Below are 21,084 nucleotides of genomic sequence, written 5' to 3'. Positions count from 1 at the left end.
TAGAAATTCAGGACTTTTATTCGAAATTATATCCAGTTATAAAATGAATTTGGATAAGACATAATTTTTTCAATATTCTATTCAAATAATTTTTAAAAATTAACATAAAAACCGGGCTTTTACGGGCCTGGTCGGGCCTAAATATGAATCGGGCTTAAATCCGGTCTTTTATTGGGTCGGGCCGGATTTTAACAAAAAATATGTGGTCCTTTACAAAAAAATACATTTTTGATTATATTGTAAAAATATATTTTTTAATAACGATTTTTCATTTTTTTTACAAAAATACGATTTTACAATCCGCTGCAACCAGATACAAATTCAAATGCAACCCGATGCAATCTAATTCAATACTTTTTGCTGCATATATGGTTGCTTTAGATTTCAAACTTTATTTTTTCAAAAGATAGTAAATTGCAAACAAATTTAGGAAAAAAATATTAATTCAATTATATACATGAATTAGATCTAACTAACTTTTAACAACTTTTCCCTCCAAATACAGATATAACAAAGACTTAAATGACCTTGAACAAGTCATCTAATTACTGTTTTATCCTCATACTTTGACTGATCATATTGACTGTCTCTTGTCTCCTCAATATCCCCCCTCAAATTAGGAGGGACAAATGTATTCAACACTCCTAATTTGCTCAGTAAGAAGGAGGTATGTTTGGCAGATAAAGCCTTAGTAAACAAATCTGCAGCCTATAAGACAGTGGACCTAGGAAGCATGAGTGCGGGCGCGTGTGCGTGTGCGGGGTACGTGATACGGGGATACGGAAATTCGGTAATTTAAAAATATTGTGATACGGGTGCGGGGGATTCGCCAAACTTTAATACATTAAAAATATATTTTTTTATATATTTTTCAGGAGTTTCAGTCAAATTAAACTAAATAATGAACTACATAAGTTCATTATGAGTACATTATCGTTAAAAACGGTAAACGCTGGGTAGCCAAGTGCGGAGCTGATCACTCTCTTTCCATTTTTGTTGATGACTTCATATTTATATATTATTATTACTTGATAATACAGTTGATGCATTTTAGCATAATTAATTGATTAAATGTTAAAGTATTTGTATTATCTTCTCTCACTCGTGGATGAGAGAAGAATCCCCAAGAATCCCCGTGCACCCAAGAATCCCCAAGAATCCGATGCGCGGTGCGGCAAATGAGTGAAGAATCCCTGCTTTCCAGCAGTGGACAAATAAGTAGGAGCAAGAAAAGCAGATTTAACATGATCTCGAACCATGTGACAATCGATCTCGATATGTTTTGTTCTTTCATGAAGAACAGGATTCTCAGCAATGTTGAGAGTGTTGTCAATCTTGTACGATAAAGACATTATTATATATATATTGAATATATAACTAATTCATAAGAACATTGCTAATTCTTAAATCACATAAGCATATAAGAATTAACAATTAAATTAGGAGAAGGGTTTGAGAAAACAAACAGAGATTGGATTTAATCTCGAGTCCAGAAAACTGTCTCCTTAAAGCAGTTTCGCCCCGCACCATCCGTGTTTAGCGACCTGCTTCCCAGGATAAAACGAGATACTAGTATAATCGATAGATCGAATATACTCTCAGCGAACTTGAACTGAGCCCGAGAACTATCACCGGAATATTGAAAAAATTTAAGACTAAAGAGACCAAGAATGAAAGAGATGACTCTTATTTTCTTGACTTAATAAAACTGGTGCCCTAAGACTCTATTTATAAAGAGAGGCTTGAAAGGACTTGTTTTTCTTTTCGATGTGGTACATGGTATTTATAAGAAAAACTAAGGAATAGGTTTGTGCTACTCTCGATGTGGTACAAAACCACTTTTCATATTAAAAGGTAAAACTTTGGAACATCAGTTCTCATTCACCTTTTACTCATTTTGAGCGTGTTAATATGCGTTGGAATCCCCTTGAAGAGGAGAATATGTTCCAATAAATACACACCACTAACACATAATGTGTCTCACTCATATAGAGTCTCAAAATGATTCACAACTTAGTCTAAAATACAAAGTTTGTCCAACAATCCCCCACAAATGAGATTGATGGTCCAGTAGCACGCACCACATAGACACCACATAGATAGACAGACGCGGAGCTTGACTTGGTGATAGTTCCGGCGGTCAGATATAGCATACGATAGGTAGAGAATGCTCCTTGAACCTTCGCTCGAATAAGTATATCGACTTTACTGGTAGACAGTATGACGCGATGTCCTTGAACTGTTCGACCGTTTGTGTAAACGATGACATACTCATCACTATATCTTTCCTGACTCATTCAGTTCTCATGATTATGTCCATTTTGGCCCTGGAACATCGTCCTGGTTCTGCAAGAGTTTCTAAAGAATTGTGCCTCGCAATTCTCCTTTGAAGCGGCCATACTTCTCTCTTACGTAGGTGATCTTTATCTTATAGAGTAACCCGCGTTTACCCAACCGAATATTATGTATTCAAACTTGAAATCCTTGTATTCGTCAAAGATCATTAAAAGCATAAAGCTTAACCTCGTACCCTACGGGTCTCACTGTTTCATCATCATAGAAATAGGCCAGAGGTTACCCCCACAGTGATTTGGTCATCATGATTTAGTTGTCCCATTGAACCAAGTTCTTGGGATCTCCAGTCAGCAAGGTTGGGTGTCCACCATGACGCCGTTAAGCAATAGGCAAGGCTCATTCCTCTCGATGATTTGACAACTATCTCTCGGTCTAACTAGATTCTCTTGTCTTAAACAGATTCGCTCAGTTTAACCATCTGGTTAGTGGATCCAAACATTATCATTTGACTTTACATAGTCAATCATGATAATTCTCGTTGAGAATAGTTGTTTAATCGTATTATGTCCTCATCATAGATGTGAGACATACCATTTCATACACAATAATGTGATCTCCCAATTTGCATATTGATTACACGATATATGCATATTGAAGACACGTTTTCCTTGTCATTTAGGAATATCCTTACAAAGTGGCTACTCAGCCTTTTAACTGCATTTATTTTATGCACCAGACTCGTATTCCATCATGAATCGAGCTAAGTTTAGGATTTCCATGACACGACTGCTAAGTGTGAAATGTATTCTCGAATGACTTTTAAGTTCTTAAAGTCAAATATCTAATTTACATACTATATTCACATAGTACAATTAGATATCTTTCGTATTGCAGTCCAAGCTCACGAGCACATATCATACACCTTAAATCTCATTGCAATCACTTCCAAGTGACCAATTTCCATTGTACTCGTGCATCTACCCAGTTTACCAACTGTGTAGCCTATGTCTAATTTTGTACAATTTTAAAAAGTACAACAGACTTGCAATCCTTCTTGAGAGATCCTTGTTCATCTACGCTTGGATAAATATAAATCCATTCCAGTTATGACAACTTTAGCTTCGTTGATCTCTTCAAAATTCACATCACCAACATGTGACATGTATCATCTAAAACTTTTAAAGTCACGAAGATTGTAATCTTCAAATTAAAACTTTTCAATCTCATCAAGATTTTCAGAGATGATCCTCTTGTCATTACTTCTCGTAATGATCAGATCACTCACATGCAATCAATTATGACTTGCATATCATGTGTAAATAACACATGCACACTTGTCAATTCTCTGATTTTGAATCAGTTTGACATCTCATATTGACATATTTCACATTTATGAAATAACTTTACTAGTTATTACTTAAGGCTTCACTTGTTATTGATATTACCAGCTTTTAGCGTCCCAAAAACCAGCAATTTCAGTTTGCATCATTACCGAGTTTAATCGTCCTTAAACTGGTAATCCTTATTCACATAGCAACCAATTTTGAGCGTCCTCAAAATGGCAACCATGTCATTTATTTGAAGCCATTGCTTATCATAGCAATATCAAATTTAATATGCCATTATTTCGTGTCAATGTTGTTTCACTCAACATGATCACCGAAAATACAGATTTTCTACTCTTGATTTATCTAGAGCAACCCTCGGGTTCACGTAAATAGATATTTCTCCAAATATCTATTTAGAAAGACCATCTCAATGTTCATTGATGCACTTTTAAATTTCACAATACGATAATTTTAGTATCATCTTAATGAACCTTATTCTCAAAACTCGAGAATATTTCATAAATTATATAAGGTCATCACTTTCGATTGTAATATTTTTTGTATCAGTCTGACCTTATACTTCCTTCAGACCCAGATATATTTTCCCAATTTAAAAATTCATTTGGGTCCTAATGCTTCTATCTCGTAAGAAGATCTATATATTTTTTAAACAAGATTCTGTCAAACAGAACCACTCTCTCTATTTCTTAACATCCTTTCCCCCACAAAGGACATAGAGAGAACATGCACAATCCATTTTCTAGTACACGTGCTAGAAAATCTTGATTTATTGACTCTCAGTAATAGTCAAATTTTCTCTTGATATATTCACTTATCAAGAAATTATACGAGAAGCGCATTGCTTCTATTAAATTTACGAGTTCACCTTCAAGCAAATTATCAAGACATTCGGGACTAGCAATTATCCAAGTCTTTTGCTCTCTGCAGGTTCATCCTCACATTCATCCAATAACTCGTAAGTTCATTTAGATGACTTTTAATTACAGATCTACTAGGATCTACTAGCTTATCGCATAAGCATTCCTAAACTCTGTAATAGTATTCTTACGAATCTCAAAAATTAGATTCATATATCGGATATTATTAGACTCAACCATTGTCTATGTATCCATCCAAAATATCTCAATTGATTTTGGATCTCATGCTACCAACAGAGGTATTGGTATCAAGTTTCGAGATACCCCCACATTTCAATTATTTTCAAGAATGTTTCATTACATTCCACTATTCATAGAAAATTCAATAATTTTCTATTTTAGATACCCCTACAATTTTAATATTTTACAGAATGTCAGAAAATATTCCAAAACTAATAGGAAATTTAATTATTTCCTTCTGTGGTATCATGTTTAAGGAATGATTAGCCCTTCGTAACTAATATCCTCAAATTCAGTGATAGTCTGAGCTGATCACAATCGTTTTGCATCTCTCTCAGAGCGCAACTCAAGCCTGCATCTACTCCATTTATTTAATGCGAGTAAGGTGCAACGACCTCATGAATATTCACGTTGCAAACAGAATTTGCCCGGTGATTATTCATCATCAAATTTATTCACTACCATCTTAATTATCTATATTAAGTTGGATTTACCCTTGAGTTTATAGAGCACACATCTCTCTATTTAGCTTCAATATTGACTCGACTACGAGTACGAGTGGTAAATGTTTTACTATCAAACCAGACAGTAAACACGTATCGTGTCACTACCTCTCATCTGAGCAGGTTTTACGTCATTCATTAAAACCTATAAGATTTTAATATCATGTTTAAAGAACTTCCCGTGGTTCTTATCATTAAAAATTCAATTACCGAATTTCTCTAAAATATTTACATGGTTCACACGAACCTACTTTTCTGGCTCACCTACTGGTACAACCATAAATGGCCCAAGGAAGAACATAAATCTTCAATAACCCCACATTCAGTGATCCTTGATCAACTGATGCGTTAGGGTTAACAACTTTTCGGATTCTCTCCGAAGTTCAGCATAACTACTGAGATCAATATTCGCCGTATTAAGTATTATATGGATCACTATAATAGGCTCGTGTGTCACTGCCGCAGCAGACCGACACCAACACGTGAAATTACTATTTAACTGGAGGAAAAATCCAACCAGAAAAATATAATTTATGTGCCGACCCATAACCTGTACTCCAGGCCCATTAGGTTTTTTAATGTGGAGAATCCTGAGCAATTGTAAATCTGGTTCACTTCAGCTGCCCACCTCGTCACATTATTTAACAACAAACATGTTACTGCATTCTATCCAGTATTACAAGTTTGTGATATAACTCCATTATTAAAGATTAAACAATAATAATTGATGTCTTATCATCACTCAACAATGATTTAAAAATTAATCACCAAATAATCAAGTTCCATCATGAAGGGTCACATTTATGTAGCCATATCATTTAATTGCATAGCAATATCATGTTATGAACTTGCAAACACGCATGTAAACTATAGCATATACGATTCTTGTATCAGTGTACTAATAACTCCAAAATCAATTCAGAATTAAAAAATCAATCACCATGTTAACAAAACATAATAAGCTATCCATTAATAGCGAAAACATGGACGAATTATAAATTTGGGTTTAATCTACCAATTTATAATGATCAACCCGAGAGAGATGTCACCAAATATGTCCACCATTAAAGCATCAATAGCCTTATAAGAAACCAATTATCCAACAACTTTGTGCTTACTTTTGTCTCTACCTGTTATGCTTAAACAAAGCACCACTTAAAATCAAATTTATATTAATTTCAAGCACATGGCAACAAGTGATCAAAGAAATTAACGCACTAAATTTAATTTAATTAATGAGGCAAATAATGGCCAATCATATACCCATAAATAAATCCAATTTAAACAATCAAATTGACTTTTGCGTCTACTCACAAGAAAGTATGAAAATTGAAGGAAACTGCTTTAAGATTGTTGTCAATCTTGTACGATAAAGACATTATTATATATATATTGAATATATAACTAATTCATAAGAACATTGCTAATTCTTAAATCACATAAGCATATAAGAATTAACAATTAAATTAGGAGAAGGGTTTGAGAAAACAAACAGAGATTGTATTTAATCTCGAGTCCAGAAAACTGTCTCCTTAAAGCAGTTTCGCCCCGCACCATCCGTGTTTAGCGACCTGCTTCCCAGGATAAAACGAGATACTAGTATAATCGATAGATCGAATATACTCTCAGCGAACTTGAACTGAGCCCGAGAACTATCACCGGAATATTGAAAAAATTTAAGACTAAAGAGACCAAGAATGAAAGAGATGACTCTTATTTTCTTGACTTAATAAAACTGGTGCCCTAAGACTCTATTTATAAAGAGAGGCTTGAAAGGACTTGTTTTTCTTTTCGATGTGGTACATGGTATTTATAAGAAAAACTAAGGAATAGGTTTGTGCTACTCTCGATGTGGTACAAAACCACTTTTCATATTAAAAGGTAAAACTTTGGAACATCAGTTCTCATTCACCTTTTACTCATTTTGAGCGTGTTAATATGCGTTGGAATCCCCTCGAAGAGGAAAATATGTTCCAATAAATACACACCACTAACACATAATGTGTCTCACTCATATAGAGTCTCAAAATGATTCACAACTTAGTCTAAAATACAAAGTTTGTCCAACAGAGAGCAGAAGTGTTATCATAGATAACTGGGATATGAGTAGATATAGAGAAGTGAAGCTCTGTCAGTAAATTATACAACCATTTGACTTCACAAAGAGAATTTGCCATAGACCGATATTCCGCCTCAGCAGAAGATCTGGCAACTATGTTTTGTTTATTGCATTTTCAGGAGAGCAAAGAATCACCTAACAGGACACAAAAATCGGAAACGGACTGTCTTGTCATTGGACACGCAGCCCAGTCTGCATCACAGAAAACTCGAAGCTGTAATGAACTAGATGCGCAGAGCAAAATGCCTTGACCAGGTGCCTGTTTAAGATATTTGACCAACTTCAAAGCAGAAAGCCAATGCTGATCAGTTGGCTGAGCCATAAATTGGCTTAATGTGTGCACATGATAAGCTAATTCTGGTCATGTAATAGTCCAGAGTGTACTTCCTCAGGTGCAAGTAAATACCCTTTTCAGATCTGAAAATTTCAATGCCAAGGAAATAGTGAAGATGACCCAAATCTTTCGGTTTAAATTGAGATTGTAGAAACCTTTTGACAGCTTGGATTAAACAGTCTAGGGAACCAGTGATGATAATATCATCCACATACACTAAAAGTGCAGTAAAAGACTTGGATGTATGACAAATGAACAGAGAAATATCAGCTTTGGATTGAATAAAACCATATTGAAGAACAGTCTTAGAAAACTTAGTATACCACTCTTTAGGTGTCTGTCTAAGACCATATAGAGACTTAACCAGCTTGCAGACAGGACCTTTAGCATTGAATATGGCTGGAATAGTGACACCAGGAGGAATTTGCATATAAATTTTCTAATGTAAATCTCCATTTAAAAATGCATTAAACTTTAAAGGAACTTGTTTTTGTTTGACAGGTCTGATATTTCTGGTGGACTCTAAGGACTGGTCATGTTGATCAGATGTAGACTGATTTTGACTGGAATTAGAAGGATTACTAGGATGGTATGCATCAGTAGTATCATGTTGAGAAATAGGTACTTGGTCAATACTAGAAAGATCAGTTGAAGTGGTACTGACATCTGGAGAAGAATTAGGATTGTCAGAAGAAGAATCAGCATTTAAGTCATCTAAGAAGTGAGTTTCAGGGGTGAAGAGAGATATAAGAAGTGATGATTTCTCCTTATCAGCAAAAGGAAACACAGATTCATAGAATATCACCTCTCTTGAGGTAAAAATCTGATTTGTGTCAAGATGTAACAATCTGATATGCTGATTTGCATCGCAGAGACGTTGAATTTCAGGTGGGGCAGTTGGTATACTTAAAATTACAACCATATCGCCAGAAATCTTTAGCTAGAAGGGTGTGTGAGAAGCTTGCTGCTTGTTTTTACCGATAATTTCCAATTCTGGAAAGAGTTGGTCAAGTGGCATACCGACTAAAATTACCACAAACCTGCAAACTGCATCCCGTGTTTCATGTGTCGCAACTTAAAAGAGCCATTGGCCCGGCACCAGCTACTCCAACGATCCCTCCTCAACTGACTACTGGTTTGTTTCTGGAAGTAGCACCATCAACCTTAATGTGTATAGTTTGCAATCGTTTTTTAACTTGAAGCAAACTAATTGCATCAAGTGAAAATTCAAATATATAACAAAGTTGTACATAGGTATCCAGTCTCTCTAAGTTTCCTCTCTAACATTCTTGAATGTTGAAAGTCAGAGAGGCCTCAGAGCAACCATGAATTAAACTACACACACTATTACATAATTTTACATTTGCAACTTGCAAGTTTAACAGTTGAGTTTACAAGTGATAACAATATATGGATTTACATATCAGGCAGACATGTGTGAGGGTTCAGAAATCAGCTAAGTGAGGCTTGCAATCTCTGGTATGCTTCTCAGGACATATTACTTGTTAAGCAGTTTACGCGTTCGCTGGTTGGCACCTTTAACTCGGTTATTCAGCTCATCTACATCATCACTGAAATGATCTAAAGCTTTGTTTTGCCTGCATTTCCAGATTAAAGTCAGTGAATCCTAGAGAAAACTAAAGAATGTAGATACATTGACTGGTAAATACTGACTTCTCTATTTCAGTTCCCATGTCAACAGCCATGCCCTTGAGATCACCCAAGATATCACTAAGCATATCTAGTCCATCGTCTTGCTTCGTCTTCTCATTCTGTCGATATATAGAAGGTGCAAGTTAAAACAATGAAATGGATGGTACTATAGTGACTTATAAGCTTCAAAGGCCACCTCAATTTGCTGCATAGTGTCTGATGATTCAGGAGGCGGCGTATGGGAGCCTTTACCCTTCGCTTTGGGAGCTATGCCTAGCTTTTCCCTTTCCTCTTTCCTTTTCTTCTTGCTTTGGTAGTTATTATCATCTGCGGGTTATCAACCAAAATGCATTAAGTAAACTAATCATCATGTACGTGTTTAAAAAACATTATTAAAGAAAGGCAGAGAGGGAAGAGGCTGAGAAGAACCTTTACTGACGGGAGCAGGCCCGTCGATTTTCTTCCCCTTCTTTGGCTTCCAAGTCCTTGAGAACATTCCTCCTAGGTTACCCAACACTTTCTCACCCTGCAGTTATTAAGACCATGAACAGACGATTAAGACCCGTGGGCCGTGGCTGCAGTCGACAAAGAAATGAGCAAGTGCAACCATGGTCTTTATCAGGATACATTGTCCCATTTACATAAGAAATGAGGTTCTATTTGTGTGCTTTTACAACAATCCAACCATGCATGTGGATGAAAATTTCAGATGAAGTTCCAAGGATTCAAAACTTTTCATTTGAGAAAAAAATAGAACACATGTTTTCCATACCTTGGCCAAATCTTTTTCGGTTTCAGCAGCCATGGCATGAGTCCTATGAATTTGCTCCCCTTGTTGATGCAAAGTGTCAAGGGTTTGGCTAGCTGTCCCTCTAATTTCCTGCGCAATGCGAACACTATTATAGACTGAATCTGTTGTCTCTTTAGACTTGTCAACCGCATAACCCTCTAACTCTTGCACAGACATAGAATCCAGTTCCTCCTTGGATTTGTGTTTATTATTCCCGGTAGGGCTTGCTGGTTCAGAGGATGTTCTTCTGTCCTTTGTCATTCCTTGCGGAGCCTCGGAATTTTTATGTGATTTCTTGAACCCAAACATTTTGATTGTAGTTGATGAGAATATTCAGAAACTCAAAGTTGATAAATCTTAAGATTTATTTGATTTTATTCTCATGCAACAGGCCTTTTTCATGTTTGGAAAATGTTTATAAATTAGAGATGGAAATTAGAGATGTATGAGAGGCTTAGGATTTGACATTTCTTTACCATTCAGTTTCTTGATCTATCATTTAAAGAGTCTCAGTTTTCTAATTTAAGTACTGCAAACACAAAGACATAATTGGTGTTACTATTTTTTGTTTTTATTTTCTTTTTTGGGATGTTCTTAAGAATTAACAAGTAACCCTTCTTTTTCTGTTTCAGTGAGAACCCAGACGTCTCAATTTTTCAAGACTGGAAAAATATACTATAAAGAACCTGAAATGACATGCAATGCAAAGATAATATGATTAGAAAACTCAACTTTTTATTTAGTAGCATAGGATAACACACCATAAAGAATTGAACAAATGAAATGTAACTTAGATCACTACTATATACATGTATGTAAATATGTAAGAAACTATTGTGATCTGTACTTTCTATATATATTACAAGTATTGTTCTGTTTATATGTATGTAGCAACCAACAATGCATGTCAGCCAGCCTTCTTCATTCAGTTTTTGTTGGAAGTTCAGGAGCTTCATCAGTAGTAGTAGTGCTTGGAGCTGCTGCAAGTTCTGGTTTAATCTCTTCTAGTTTCTGGAGAACTTCTTGGGCTTCTGGACGCGCAGCTGGTGAAGGATCAACGCAATGTAGGGCTAATTTTAGAGTGTTAAGTAGCTCGTCGCTCACGTTTGTGTTTGAAGTATCTCCCATAAGTTCCAAATCAAACACTTCATTAGTCCATTCTTCCTTTACAATTGATGCAACCCACTGTGGCAAATCAACACCTTCTGTGCCTTCACTAGGTGATTTTCCTGTCAAAAGCTCCAATATGATCACCCCGAGGCTGTAGACATCAGTTTTCGTGCTGGCATTTTTGAGCTTTGAGAGTTCTGGTGCACAATAACCCTGTGTGCCTGCTGTGGCAATAACATTGGTGTTGGCAGCAGCTGTCATGAGCCTTGAAAGGCCAACATCTGCAATTGCGGGATTGTTCTGCTCGTCCAGCAATATGTTGCTTGATGTGAGGTTCCCATGAATTATGTTTTCTTTGGAGTGGAGGAAACAAAGGCCTTTTGTTATTCCCATAGCAATGTTCATCCTTGTTGGCCAGGTGATCACGGTTTCAGGACCTCGAGCTGCACATATGAGACATTCTGATTAAACACTCGATTACAAAAAATTCACAGTTATTCTGAATTATTGAAATGTATAAAGGACTGAAACCGTAACGGAGAAGTATTTAGCAAACTGACCATGGAGGAAGGATGCAAGACTCCCATTACACATGTAATCGAAAACCAGAAGCTTCTCCCCTTTAGGTCCCATATAATAGGCCCTAAGAGCCAATATGTTTTGGTGTCTAATTTTTCCAAGTGTAACAACTTCAGCTTCGAATTCCTTCTGTCCCTTGGCTATTTTCTCTCTTAGCCTTTTCACAGCTACTTGATTGCCATCCTCTAATGTCGCCTTGTAAGCTGTTCCATACGTACTCTTACCCCCATTATCTCAGCAGTTGCACATAGCAAATCATCGGCAGTGAACACAAACGGGCCATCAAAATGGACTAATTTCCCTCCAGTGTCACCAGATTCAACCTCAGTTCCCACTGCTGGAACTGACTTTGTACCAGCTGGGCCAGCTGTTTTACTCGCTTTTGATTTACTCTTTCTCCTGATCAAGCAACACAACAATATGCAGCACAAAACAAGTAGGACAAGTAGTAGAGCACCAGCAGCTATAAGAATGATATTTTTGGTCTTATGTCCTTTGCTTTTTCGATGGTTTGAAACCTGTGATGTCGATGGAGGTGGCGAAAGTTGTTGAGGTGGGGGAGAAGGGCATTGTGTAGAAGGGCTAAATCCACACAACTGAATGTTACCAACAAAAGAACTAGAATTGAACTTGTCTAGAAGCTTAGAGGGAACTTCCCCAGACAAATTATTGTTGGAAACATCGAAAGAAGCAAGCTTTGGCAAATCGGCTAATGAGCTAGGAATTTCTCCACTAAAAATGTTACCCGAAAAATCAAGCTCAGTAATGCTAGATAGATTTCCAATACTGCCTGGAATTGGACCGCCAAACTCATTGTTCTTCAGATTTAGGACAGTAAGATTATGCAATTTGGACAAGGCTTCTGGGATTTCATTTTTAAGGTGGTTGGCCTTAAGATTTAATGAAACAAGAGAAGTAAGATTCGAGAAACTAGCAGGAAAGCTTCCGTTGATTGCATTATTCGACAAATCTAGCATTTGAAGCTTGGAGAGGCTCCTTAATTCACTAGGTATGGATCCAACAATCTGGTTATGATTCAAACTAAGTTCTTCGAGATTACTCAATCTACTTAAAGAAGATGGAATATTTCCCGAAAGAAGATTGTGATCAAGGGTCAAGGACTGAAGCTGGTACGATTCATTCGTATTTAAGCCCCAAGTATTTGGTATAGAACCAGATAGATTGTTGTGTTGGAGAGCAAGAAATGTGAGTGAAGGAAAATAAGCGAATCTATTAGGGATTGAACCGGAAATTGCATTATAGCTTAGATTAAGTCTATATATCCTGGTAGAATTAACAAGACTAGGAGGAATAGTACCAGTGAGTTGATTATTACTAAGATCAAGATTCTGAAGATTAGGGCAGTTACCAATTGATGCAGGAACAGAACCCGAAAGGCGATTGTTGAAGAGATAAACCCCTCTGAGATTTGGAAGGAAGCCAAGAGAATTAGGCACTGGACCTCCAAGAAAATTGTCATGAAGACTAAGCCTGCGAAGGGCTTGAAGTTGCCCGATTTTTTCCGAGATTTTTCCTCCTAATCCCTTCCATGGAAGCTGAATTGCAATGACTTGACCATTAACACACTTGATTCCTTGCCAGCTACCTGAACAAGCTCCATTGCCACTATCATTCCAGCTCCTCAAAACACCTCGAAAATCAATCAGTTCGCGCTTGATGGCCTTAAGTGCTTGATGATCTCCTTCTGTCACAACCACCCCATCAAATGATTTTCCTGAGCCAAAACAAAAACACAAAATCAAAACAAGAAAAATAGTACAAACTTTAGTACCACTACAACAAGAAAATTTTCCAAAATTCTTGTTCTTGGCTCGAAAACTCGGGCACGATATCCGACACAAGATTTCCATCCAACAGCTCGGAAATGACTAAAGAAGTGAGTGATTTGAGATGGGTATTCAAAAAGATTTGATCTTGCAAAACTTTTTGACTGAGGTTTTAGCTTTAGAAGCTACAATCTCTCTGCAAATGTAGTACAGAAAACTATATGGGAGAGATAATATAAGAGAGGGGACTGACAAAAAACATGTGAAGATGTAAGAATCTTAGGTTTTGGAGACAAGAGAGGAGTTGAGTTTACTGAGTCTTTGTTTGAAACTAACGGCTACTTTCTTTGGTTGATAATACTAATTCTTAATAATGTCACATGTTATGGGACACACTTAACGGCTCTTTTTTAGGCGGGTAAGAAATTAAAGTGATTATAAAGTTTTGTTGTTATTGTAGTTTGTTTATAATATGATCAAAATTGTCAGTTTCAGAGAGAACGTTACTACATGTAACCTTGACTGGGATTAATCACTTTTAGTTGCTAATAACGTCTATAAGCACTGGTTTAGATCTTTACTAATTTCGACATAATTATTCATCCTCGGTTATTATTTTTATACTCCGTTTAGTAAACGAAGAACGGTAATTATAAAAAAAAAGAAAGTCGAATTTTTGGCATGTTTCGTATTTTATAGAAATTTAATTTTAAGTATGCGACGAACTACCGAATTCTGGTGACTTTTGATGGTTATCAGGAATTTAAGAAATTTATGAGTAGCAAGTATCGAGTAGGGGTGAGCAAACTAAAACTGAAAAACCGAAATCGAGCCGAAAAATCGAAAAACTATATCGTAAAAACTTGAAACCGATAAAAATTGAAAAATCCCGTAACCGAACTGAACTGATATAACGGTTAGGTTACGTTTTCGGTTTCCCCCTCAAAACTGAACCGAAAAAACGAACCGCTTATAATATTTATTAATTTATTAGAATTATTTATGTATGATATATTATTAAATATTCATAATAAATTATTTACTATACATAATCTTAGTAGTCGAAATAAACCAGTACATTGCTGCTCGCTGTATTGACTCTTGCCGTATCCTTAATTTCTAGATTATAAAGTTGAAGGACTAAATAGAATGGTAAAATGACAGTATTTCTTTCTTATAATTATAATAAAAATTTAGATTTCAAATTTAAAAATCGGAAAAAACCGAAACCGATGTACGGTTAACCGAACCGAAAAAACAGTTCCGCACGATTCGGTTACGGTTATTAACTAGAAACCGAACCGAACCAACTTATACGGTTTGGTAACGGTTTTCGGTAAAAACCGAACCGATCCGTTCACACCCAGGTATCGAGAGCTAGCTAAATTTTATTGCGGAAAATGTTCGTTTGATTTTATTTCTAGGGAAAAAGAAAACATTTACATAATTTTTTGGGGGAACCCCCGTGATCTGGGTAAGCGCCTAATCGGTACCTGGACATGTATTTACAGAGTCTGGGTAGAAGTTGAGTTTAATAACGCCTCAGAGTGATGCGTTAAACACAAGTAGGGCACTGTATTTGTGCTCTTTATGCTCCTGTTAAACATCGATGCTTTGAGGGATTCCAAATGTTCACAAGTGCAAACCTTGAAAGAGTAGACACTGACTATTTAAACATCAATTTTCGCCATTAATAAAAAACATCAATTTTCGAAAAAATATAGCTTGGCCATGCCATTAGCACAGTGAAACCAAATCTCTAAACACGAACAGTAGCCACAACTACAGGAGCCGATGGTGGCGCCGTGGTGGCAGATTTAATGAAAGAGAGGAATCCGGTAGCTGCAGAATCAGCTGGCTCATCAAGAAACAAATCTTCAGGAACCCTAAATGCTCCATGAGCGCAAACAATAGCTAGTCCTCCCATCAAGGCAGATGTCAGAACATATCCAACACTCGTTAAAAAAATCACGACAATCGTGCTTAATACGAGGATTCCTAACGTTTCTCGTTCTGAAAATGTACGTCCAAAGATAATAACTGGAGGATCAGCAGGGCGGAAAAGGTACAGGAATATCCATGCAGTAAGAAGGCCGAGGAGAAGAAGGAGCGAATACGGATGTGTCACGAGAGAAAATATCATAATGAGAGCAATTAGACATAAATAATTGACACGGAAATAGGTGAAGTTTTTGCGGATGCGAGCTGTGGCGTCAGATACAGACTCTGGTTTCGAGAATGCAGAGCGATCGACAAGCTCTGACCACGGGCGACGACATGCAAGGCGTTGGCGGGCTGTTTCGATAATGTTGCTGAAAAATGCACGGACTGCAGGGGCTGCAGCAGGTGGTAGGGAGTCTGCAGAGCCACCAGGAGCTGCAGGTTGGGTGATTATAGGTGGGAGATTTGCTGGTTCAGGATTAGAAGCCATTATCTATTGATTAGTAAAGTTTTATGGATCAGATATATGAGAGAAGCCAGGCCTATTATAAATTCATGGTATTAATTCTGTAACTAGAGATTGAAGGAGAGAAAAATAAGGGAGACATTTCATTGGATACATATAAATTTAACTTTCACAAGGGTAATACACTCCGACTTCCATAAACGAATATTCGATAAACGAATAATCATATCGAATGAATAAAATTTTCCGGTCCCGAGCGTATTCTTTTATCGAGATTTAACTGTAGCTCAATATTATCAACATGATCAACCAAAAGCAAATGATCAGGTTGCTAATTTGCAATGAAGATTTATATATATATTTGGGATGATCTGCCAAATTTCAAATAAGGCATCTAGTTTCAGTTTATTTTATTTATTTTAATTTTTTAATGATATTGTGTTCTGGTGGGTACTTTAGAACTATCAAAAGTGTTTATTACATGATCTAGTTGTGTTGTAAACTATGTCAACATTTGGGCTTTTGACAAGGATTAGTATCAAACTAAATGAGCCCATTTTGAGTTCTGGATCAAATCTTTTTGGAGATAGCTTTATTTTGCCAAAGCCCAAAGGGATTAGATAGTCCCCTCCTCCCTCCACCTTTTAACACAATTCTCCGACTTTCGCACACATTTGAAAATATTTTGACTATGTTTTCAAAATTATTATTTTTTTAAAAATTCTCATAAATTATAATTTTTAATATATATTTCATATTAAAAAATAGAATTTTTAATAAGATATAATTTGAAACGGAAAAAATATTAGCGGGTTTTCGAAGTATAAATCGATACTGATCACATCCTCGGGATTATGATTGTGTGACTCACAAGAGTGGGTTAAAAACAGTAATGATTGTACTTAGTAATAAAAGTTTTGAGTAATTATTAACGTTAAGCACGGGCTATTATGCATGTACATTGTTAACTTTTACTGCAACCATTTTAATTTTATAAATTATTCTTCATTTCCCTGCAGACACAAAGTCAAAAGTTAAAGCAGATACCAAATGTATGTTTCTGCTACTGCAGAAGAACAAACAACAATAGCTGGATTCAAATATGAAAGTGTCTCTATCTGGGCCAACTGGACTATGTACACTGGCAAAAGCAACAACGGGCCCAATCATTCCAAGCCGACATCATGGGCCGAAGTAATGCTCAATTCGCTTTAGATGGCCCCACTTGGTCCAGGGATTAGCTTTTGTTAAACGTTCTCTGGCGTGTATCTGTGAGCACGTGCTAAGAAAGTGTGATTGATAAGTTATAAAAATTTCATTGATGAAGATTCTTGTGAGTCTATCATTATTAATGAGCTCTCCACAACATTAAATACTAACTCTTAACATGTGTTTTTAGACACACACTAGAAAAATCCTTTATTAAAAACTATTTATATTCCTATTTAAGCTTTTGAAGTTCTTCTAATGTATTCAAATTCTTCTACATTACATTAGATTCTTTTTTTGTAATAACAAGTTAAGCTTTCATTAAACAAGAATGTCTCCCGTTACACTAACAAGAGGTGTAACCGGATCTCTCTCGCTCCAGTTACGAGATGTCGATGATTCGAATCTTGTCAAGGACGGTGCATAGTGTGAACTAGACGAACTTAAAATAAACAAAAGTTACGTGTAAAAAAATCCGCGACCTCTGCATAACCTTATTTGCAAATCGTTTAACAAATCGATTCAATGAAGTTGAACACAAGCATAAATTGAATGTTCATTTTGTCAATTACGTACTTCCTCCACCCCTTGATTTCTATACGTTTACTATTTGTACGCATTTCGAGACCTCTATAACATATAGTTCCGTAATGTTTTTTTCAAATTTTTTTTTAATAAAAGTTTAAACATAAAACTTTTATTTAGAATATTATGAAATTATATTTTAAATGAGCATTGGAAAGCGTACTGAGACAGATGGAGTAATATCCAAAAGTGTAGTCGGTCTGCAGACATTAGTTTCTTGTTAAATGGCCCCTCATGTCAGCTTTAAAATTCATATGGCCACACTTGAAGACTAATTTGCAGTTTTTGTCTAAAGTGCAGACACAACAACTGTGATGGTGCAAAAACAAAAATACACCCTTTGTTTTCACCTTGTATTGCACGATAAAGATTTCTCGATGAATATCTAACGTTCATGTATGTTTCGAGAAAATGACTAAAATACCTTATAGTTAAGGACTTTGTTGATTTAAAATACAATTTTTCGGAAAAATGGCTTAAAATATGTCACGTGGCTCTTGCTGAATTATCACGTGTGATACTTCAATGCTTCGTATTAGTCCTAACTCCACTCTCGTAATTCATAAAATAGCATATCAACACGAACCAGAGTATTTTAGTTGGTATTTAGGGTCATTTTACTCGAAAATTGGTATTTTAATCCTAAATAAGAAGAGTAAAAAATTTCGGTTTTTTACCTTAAGATGCTTTTTAGTTCAAAAAAGCAATTTGGTTTGAAGGTTTTGTTTTGTCACCCTACTCTAGCCAAAATCTAATGTATACAAATTACAAATCCCAATATTCCCTCTCTTTCTTTTCTAGTTTTGAATCATCATTTCCACTGTTTTTCATTCCTCTTTTTGCTGCAACAATCACGCTTATGCATCATAACAAAACACATTCTCTCACTCATCACCATTTTTTGTAACTTTGCAAGCACACTTTTAGGCAACCTCACTTGCTCAAAGTTTGAAACTTTACTCTATTCACACTATCCACACCAGTTTTTCACCACTAAATCTTTATAAAAATCAGAGCTTTACATTAATCTCATCAATTTTCTTCAAGCTTTCACTAATACATCAAACCCCATCTCAAATTCCTCATCAAATCCCTATCTTTTCAACAAAAGCTTGATCATTTCTTTCATGGAGACTATTAAGATTAGAACACCTTCTTTTAAAGAAGACACTTATTATCTCACAAACCTTAAGTTATCTGAAAGAAAATCACTTCAAGAACTCAAAGAAAAGCTCAAAGAAACTCCTAATGGCTCTGATTCTATGTGGGGTGTTCATCTTTTAAGTGGAGATGAAAAGGCTGATGTGATTTTACTGAAATTTTTAAGGGCTAGAGATTTTAGAGTTCAAGACTCTCTGCAAATGTTGCTGAAATGTCTTTCTTGGAGAAAAGATTTTAAGGCTGATTGCATTTTGGATGAAGATTTAGGATTTAAAGAACTTGAAGGACTTGTTGCTTATATGAGTGGTTATGATAAAGAAGGACATCCAGTTTGTTACAATGCATATGGAGTTTTTAAAGATAAGGCAATGTATGATAAGATCTTTGGTGATGATGATAAGTTGAAGAAGTTCTTAAGATGGAGAGTTCAAGTTCTCGAAAAAGGTATTAAGTTGTTGCATTTCAAGCCTGGTGGTATAAATTCGATTATTCAAGTTACTGATCTGAAAGACATGCCTAAAAGAGAGCTTAGGGTAACTTCTAACCACATTCTCTCACTCTTTCAAGACAATTATCCTGAAATGGTTGCTCGTAAGGTATTCGTGTTTTCCCTTATTTGTTATTATACTTTAGTATACTGAACACATCGAGATTGAAGGTAAACGAGCAACAAACTGCGTTCTGGTAGCTCTTTTTGATATTGAAAATTTGTTTATGAAAAATTTGTTTACTTTTTGTGTTCAGATTTTCATCAATGTGCCATGGTACTTCAGTATGTTGTACTCAGTATTCAGTCCATTTCTAACTCAGAGAACTAAGAGCAAATTCTTGGTTTGTAAGGAAGGGAATGTTACAGAGACTCTTTACAAGTGAGTTTCTTGTTTTTTTTCTACAATTAAAATACTTATAATTGGGTGGTTACATGAATTTAAGTACCAACTGGTTGAATCACTGTGACTACTGTGCAAAGCAATATTCAGTTTTGTATATTACACATTATGAAGTTGTCTTTAAGGCTTATTTAGATATGTTACATGAAGATGATAAAGTTGTTTTCATATACTTTGTAAAGGTACATTAGGCCAGAAGAGGTTCCAGTTCAGTATGGAGGGTTGAGCCGTCCGGGTGATTTGGGAAGTAGTCCACCAAAACCAGCTTCTGAGTTCACTATCAAAGGAGGAGAGAAAGTGAACATACAGATTGAAGGCCTCGAGGTTACGTTTAAAATGTCATTGATCTTGTTAATATATATCTTTAGTGCAGTTATGATGTTAAGATCTTGGTAAATTTTTTATTTACTAAAACGTAGATTATTTTGTTTGCGGGGTATCTGTAGGCTGGTGCTACAATAACATGGGATTTAGTGGTTGGAGGGTGGGAATTGGAATACAGTGCTGAGTATGTGCCAAACACTGAAGGGGGCTACACTATAGCCATTGAGAAACCGAGGAAGATGGCAGTCACAGAAGAAGCGATCCACAACTCATATACAACAAAGGAAGCTGGAAAAATGGTGTTTTCAGTTGATAACTCCAGCAGCCGGAAAAGAAAGGTAGCTGCATATCGATATCTTGTCCGTAAAGCTAGTACTCCAAATTAAATATAAGGATACATGAAAATTATTTTGCCCTTTCTCTAGTTTGATCTTGTTCTGAAAGAGTAATGTTTGTTATGTAACATTATATGTCATTATCATCTACTACTACTGCTTCTGCACCTAGAATGTGTGTACCAATTAGTACAACTCTTAAAGCAAAGCAAAATCACAGAGAGAAACAAGGTCTTATGCTTGGCGCGCATAATTGCTTACAAGTAGAAACACTATTTATCTGTTTCATTTGGCTTACCATGAGATGTGGCAGTTATTCTAGTGCTTGTTTATCTTGCCTCTAGAGGCATAGAACTAAGGAACATTGTACTGAATCACAAAAGGCATAAGGCAGATTTATACGATAGCTTAGTAGATTTGTACTTCTTGTGTGCCATATTCTGTGTAGCAAGTGAACTGTTTGTTGCTTGGTGAGGTACCGGTCTGCCTTGTTGGCCGCTATGATCTTTAATTTTTGGCATTGCTAATATATTTTACGAACTAGCCCTAATTTTTCC

At 36.0% G+C, this 21,084-nt stretch overlaps 4 protein-coding genes across 4 annotated transcripts; 1 reads left to right on the top strand and 3 right to left on the bottom strand.

Moving 5' to 3' along the window:
- Positions 1-8,907: 8,907 nt before the first annotated feature.
- LOC141678772 (putative SNAP25 homologous protein SNAP30) lies at positions 8,908-10,594 on the bottom strand. The gene is made up of 5 exons (XM_074485154.1): positions 10,123-10,594; positions 9,780-9,876; positions 9,547-9,677; positions 9,372-9,469; positions 8,908-9,295 (listed from the first exon to the last, which is right to left on the bottom strand). The coding sequence occupies exons 1-5, from the start codon at positions 10,447-10,449 to the stop codon at positions 9,196-9,198; spliced, it is 753 nt and encodes a 250-aa protein (XP_074341255.1). The 5' UTR covers positions 10,450-10,594; the 3' UTR covers positions 8,908-9,195.
- Positions 10,595-10,850: 256 nt separating this feature from the next.
- LOC141678060 (probably inactive leucine-rich repeat receptor-like protein kinase IMK2) lies at positions 10,851-13,950 on the bottom strand. The gene is given in 3 exon segments (XM_074484254.1): positions 10,851-11,693; positions 11,811-12,054; positions 12,057-13,950. Coding segments are annotated over 3 exon segments (2,520 nt in total). The 5' UTR covers positions 13,701-13,950; the 3' UTR covers positions 10,851-11,061.
- A 1,260-nt stretch (positions 13,951-15,210) lies between these two features.
- On the bottom strand, positions 15,211-16,137 carry LOC141678712 (PRA1 family protein B4-like). The gene has a single exon (XM_074485077.1). It carries the CDS (start codon positions 16,045-16,047, stop codon positions 15,376-15,378), a length of 672 nt encoding a protein of 223 aa, XP_074341178.1. The 5' UTR covers positions 16,048-16,137; the 3' UTR covers positions 15,211-15,375.
- A 2,428-nt stretch (positions 16,138-18,565) lies between these two features.
- On the top strand, positions 18,566-21,070 carry LOC141678286 (patellin-6-like). Its single transcript, XM_074484566.1, has 4 exons — positions 18,566-19,574; positions 19,723-19,847; positions 20,051-20,192; positions 20,315-21,070. The coding sequence occupies exons 1-4, from the start codon at positions 18,945-18,947 to the stop codon at positions 20,576-20,578; spliced, it is 1,161 nt and encodes a 386-aa protein (XP_074340667.1). The 5' UTR covers positions 18,566-18,944; the 3' UTR covers positions 20,579-21,070.
- The last annotated feature ends 14 nt before the right edge of the window (positions 21,071-21,084 follow it).

Source organism: Apium graveolens, chromosome 8 (assembly GCF_009905375.1).
Source record: "Apium graveolens cultivar Ventura chromosome 8, ASM990537v1, whole genome shotgun sequence".
Classification (NCBI taxonomy): domain Eukaryota; kingdom Viridiplantae; phylum Streptophyta; class Magnoliopsida; order Apiales; family Apiaceae; genus Apium; species Apium graveolens.
The sequence above is the reverse complement of the archived record's forward strand: the minus strand, read 5'-3'. Positions and strand labels throughout refer to the sequence as shown.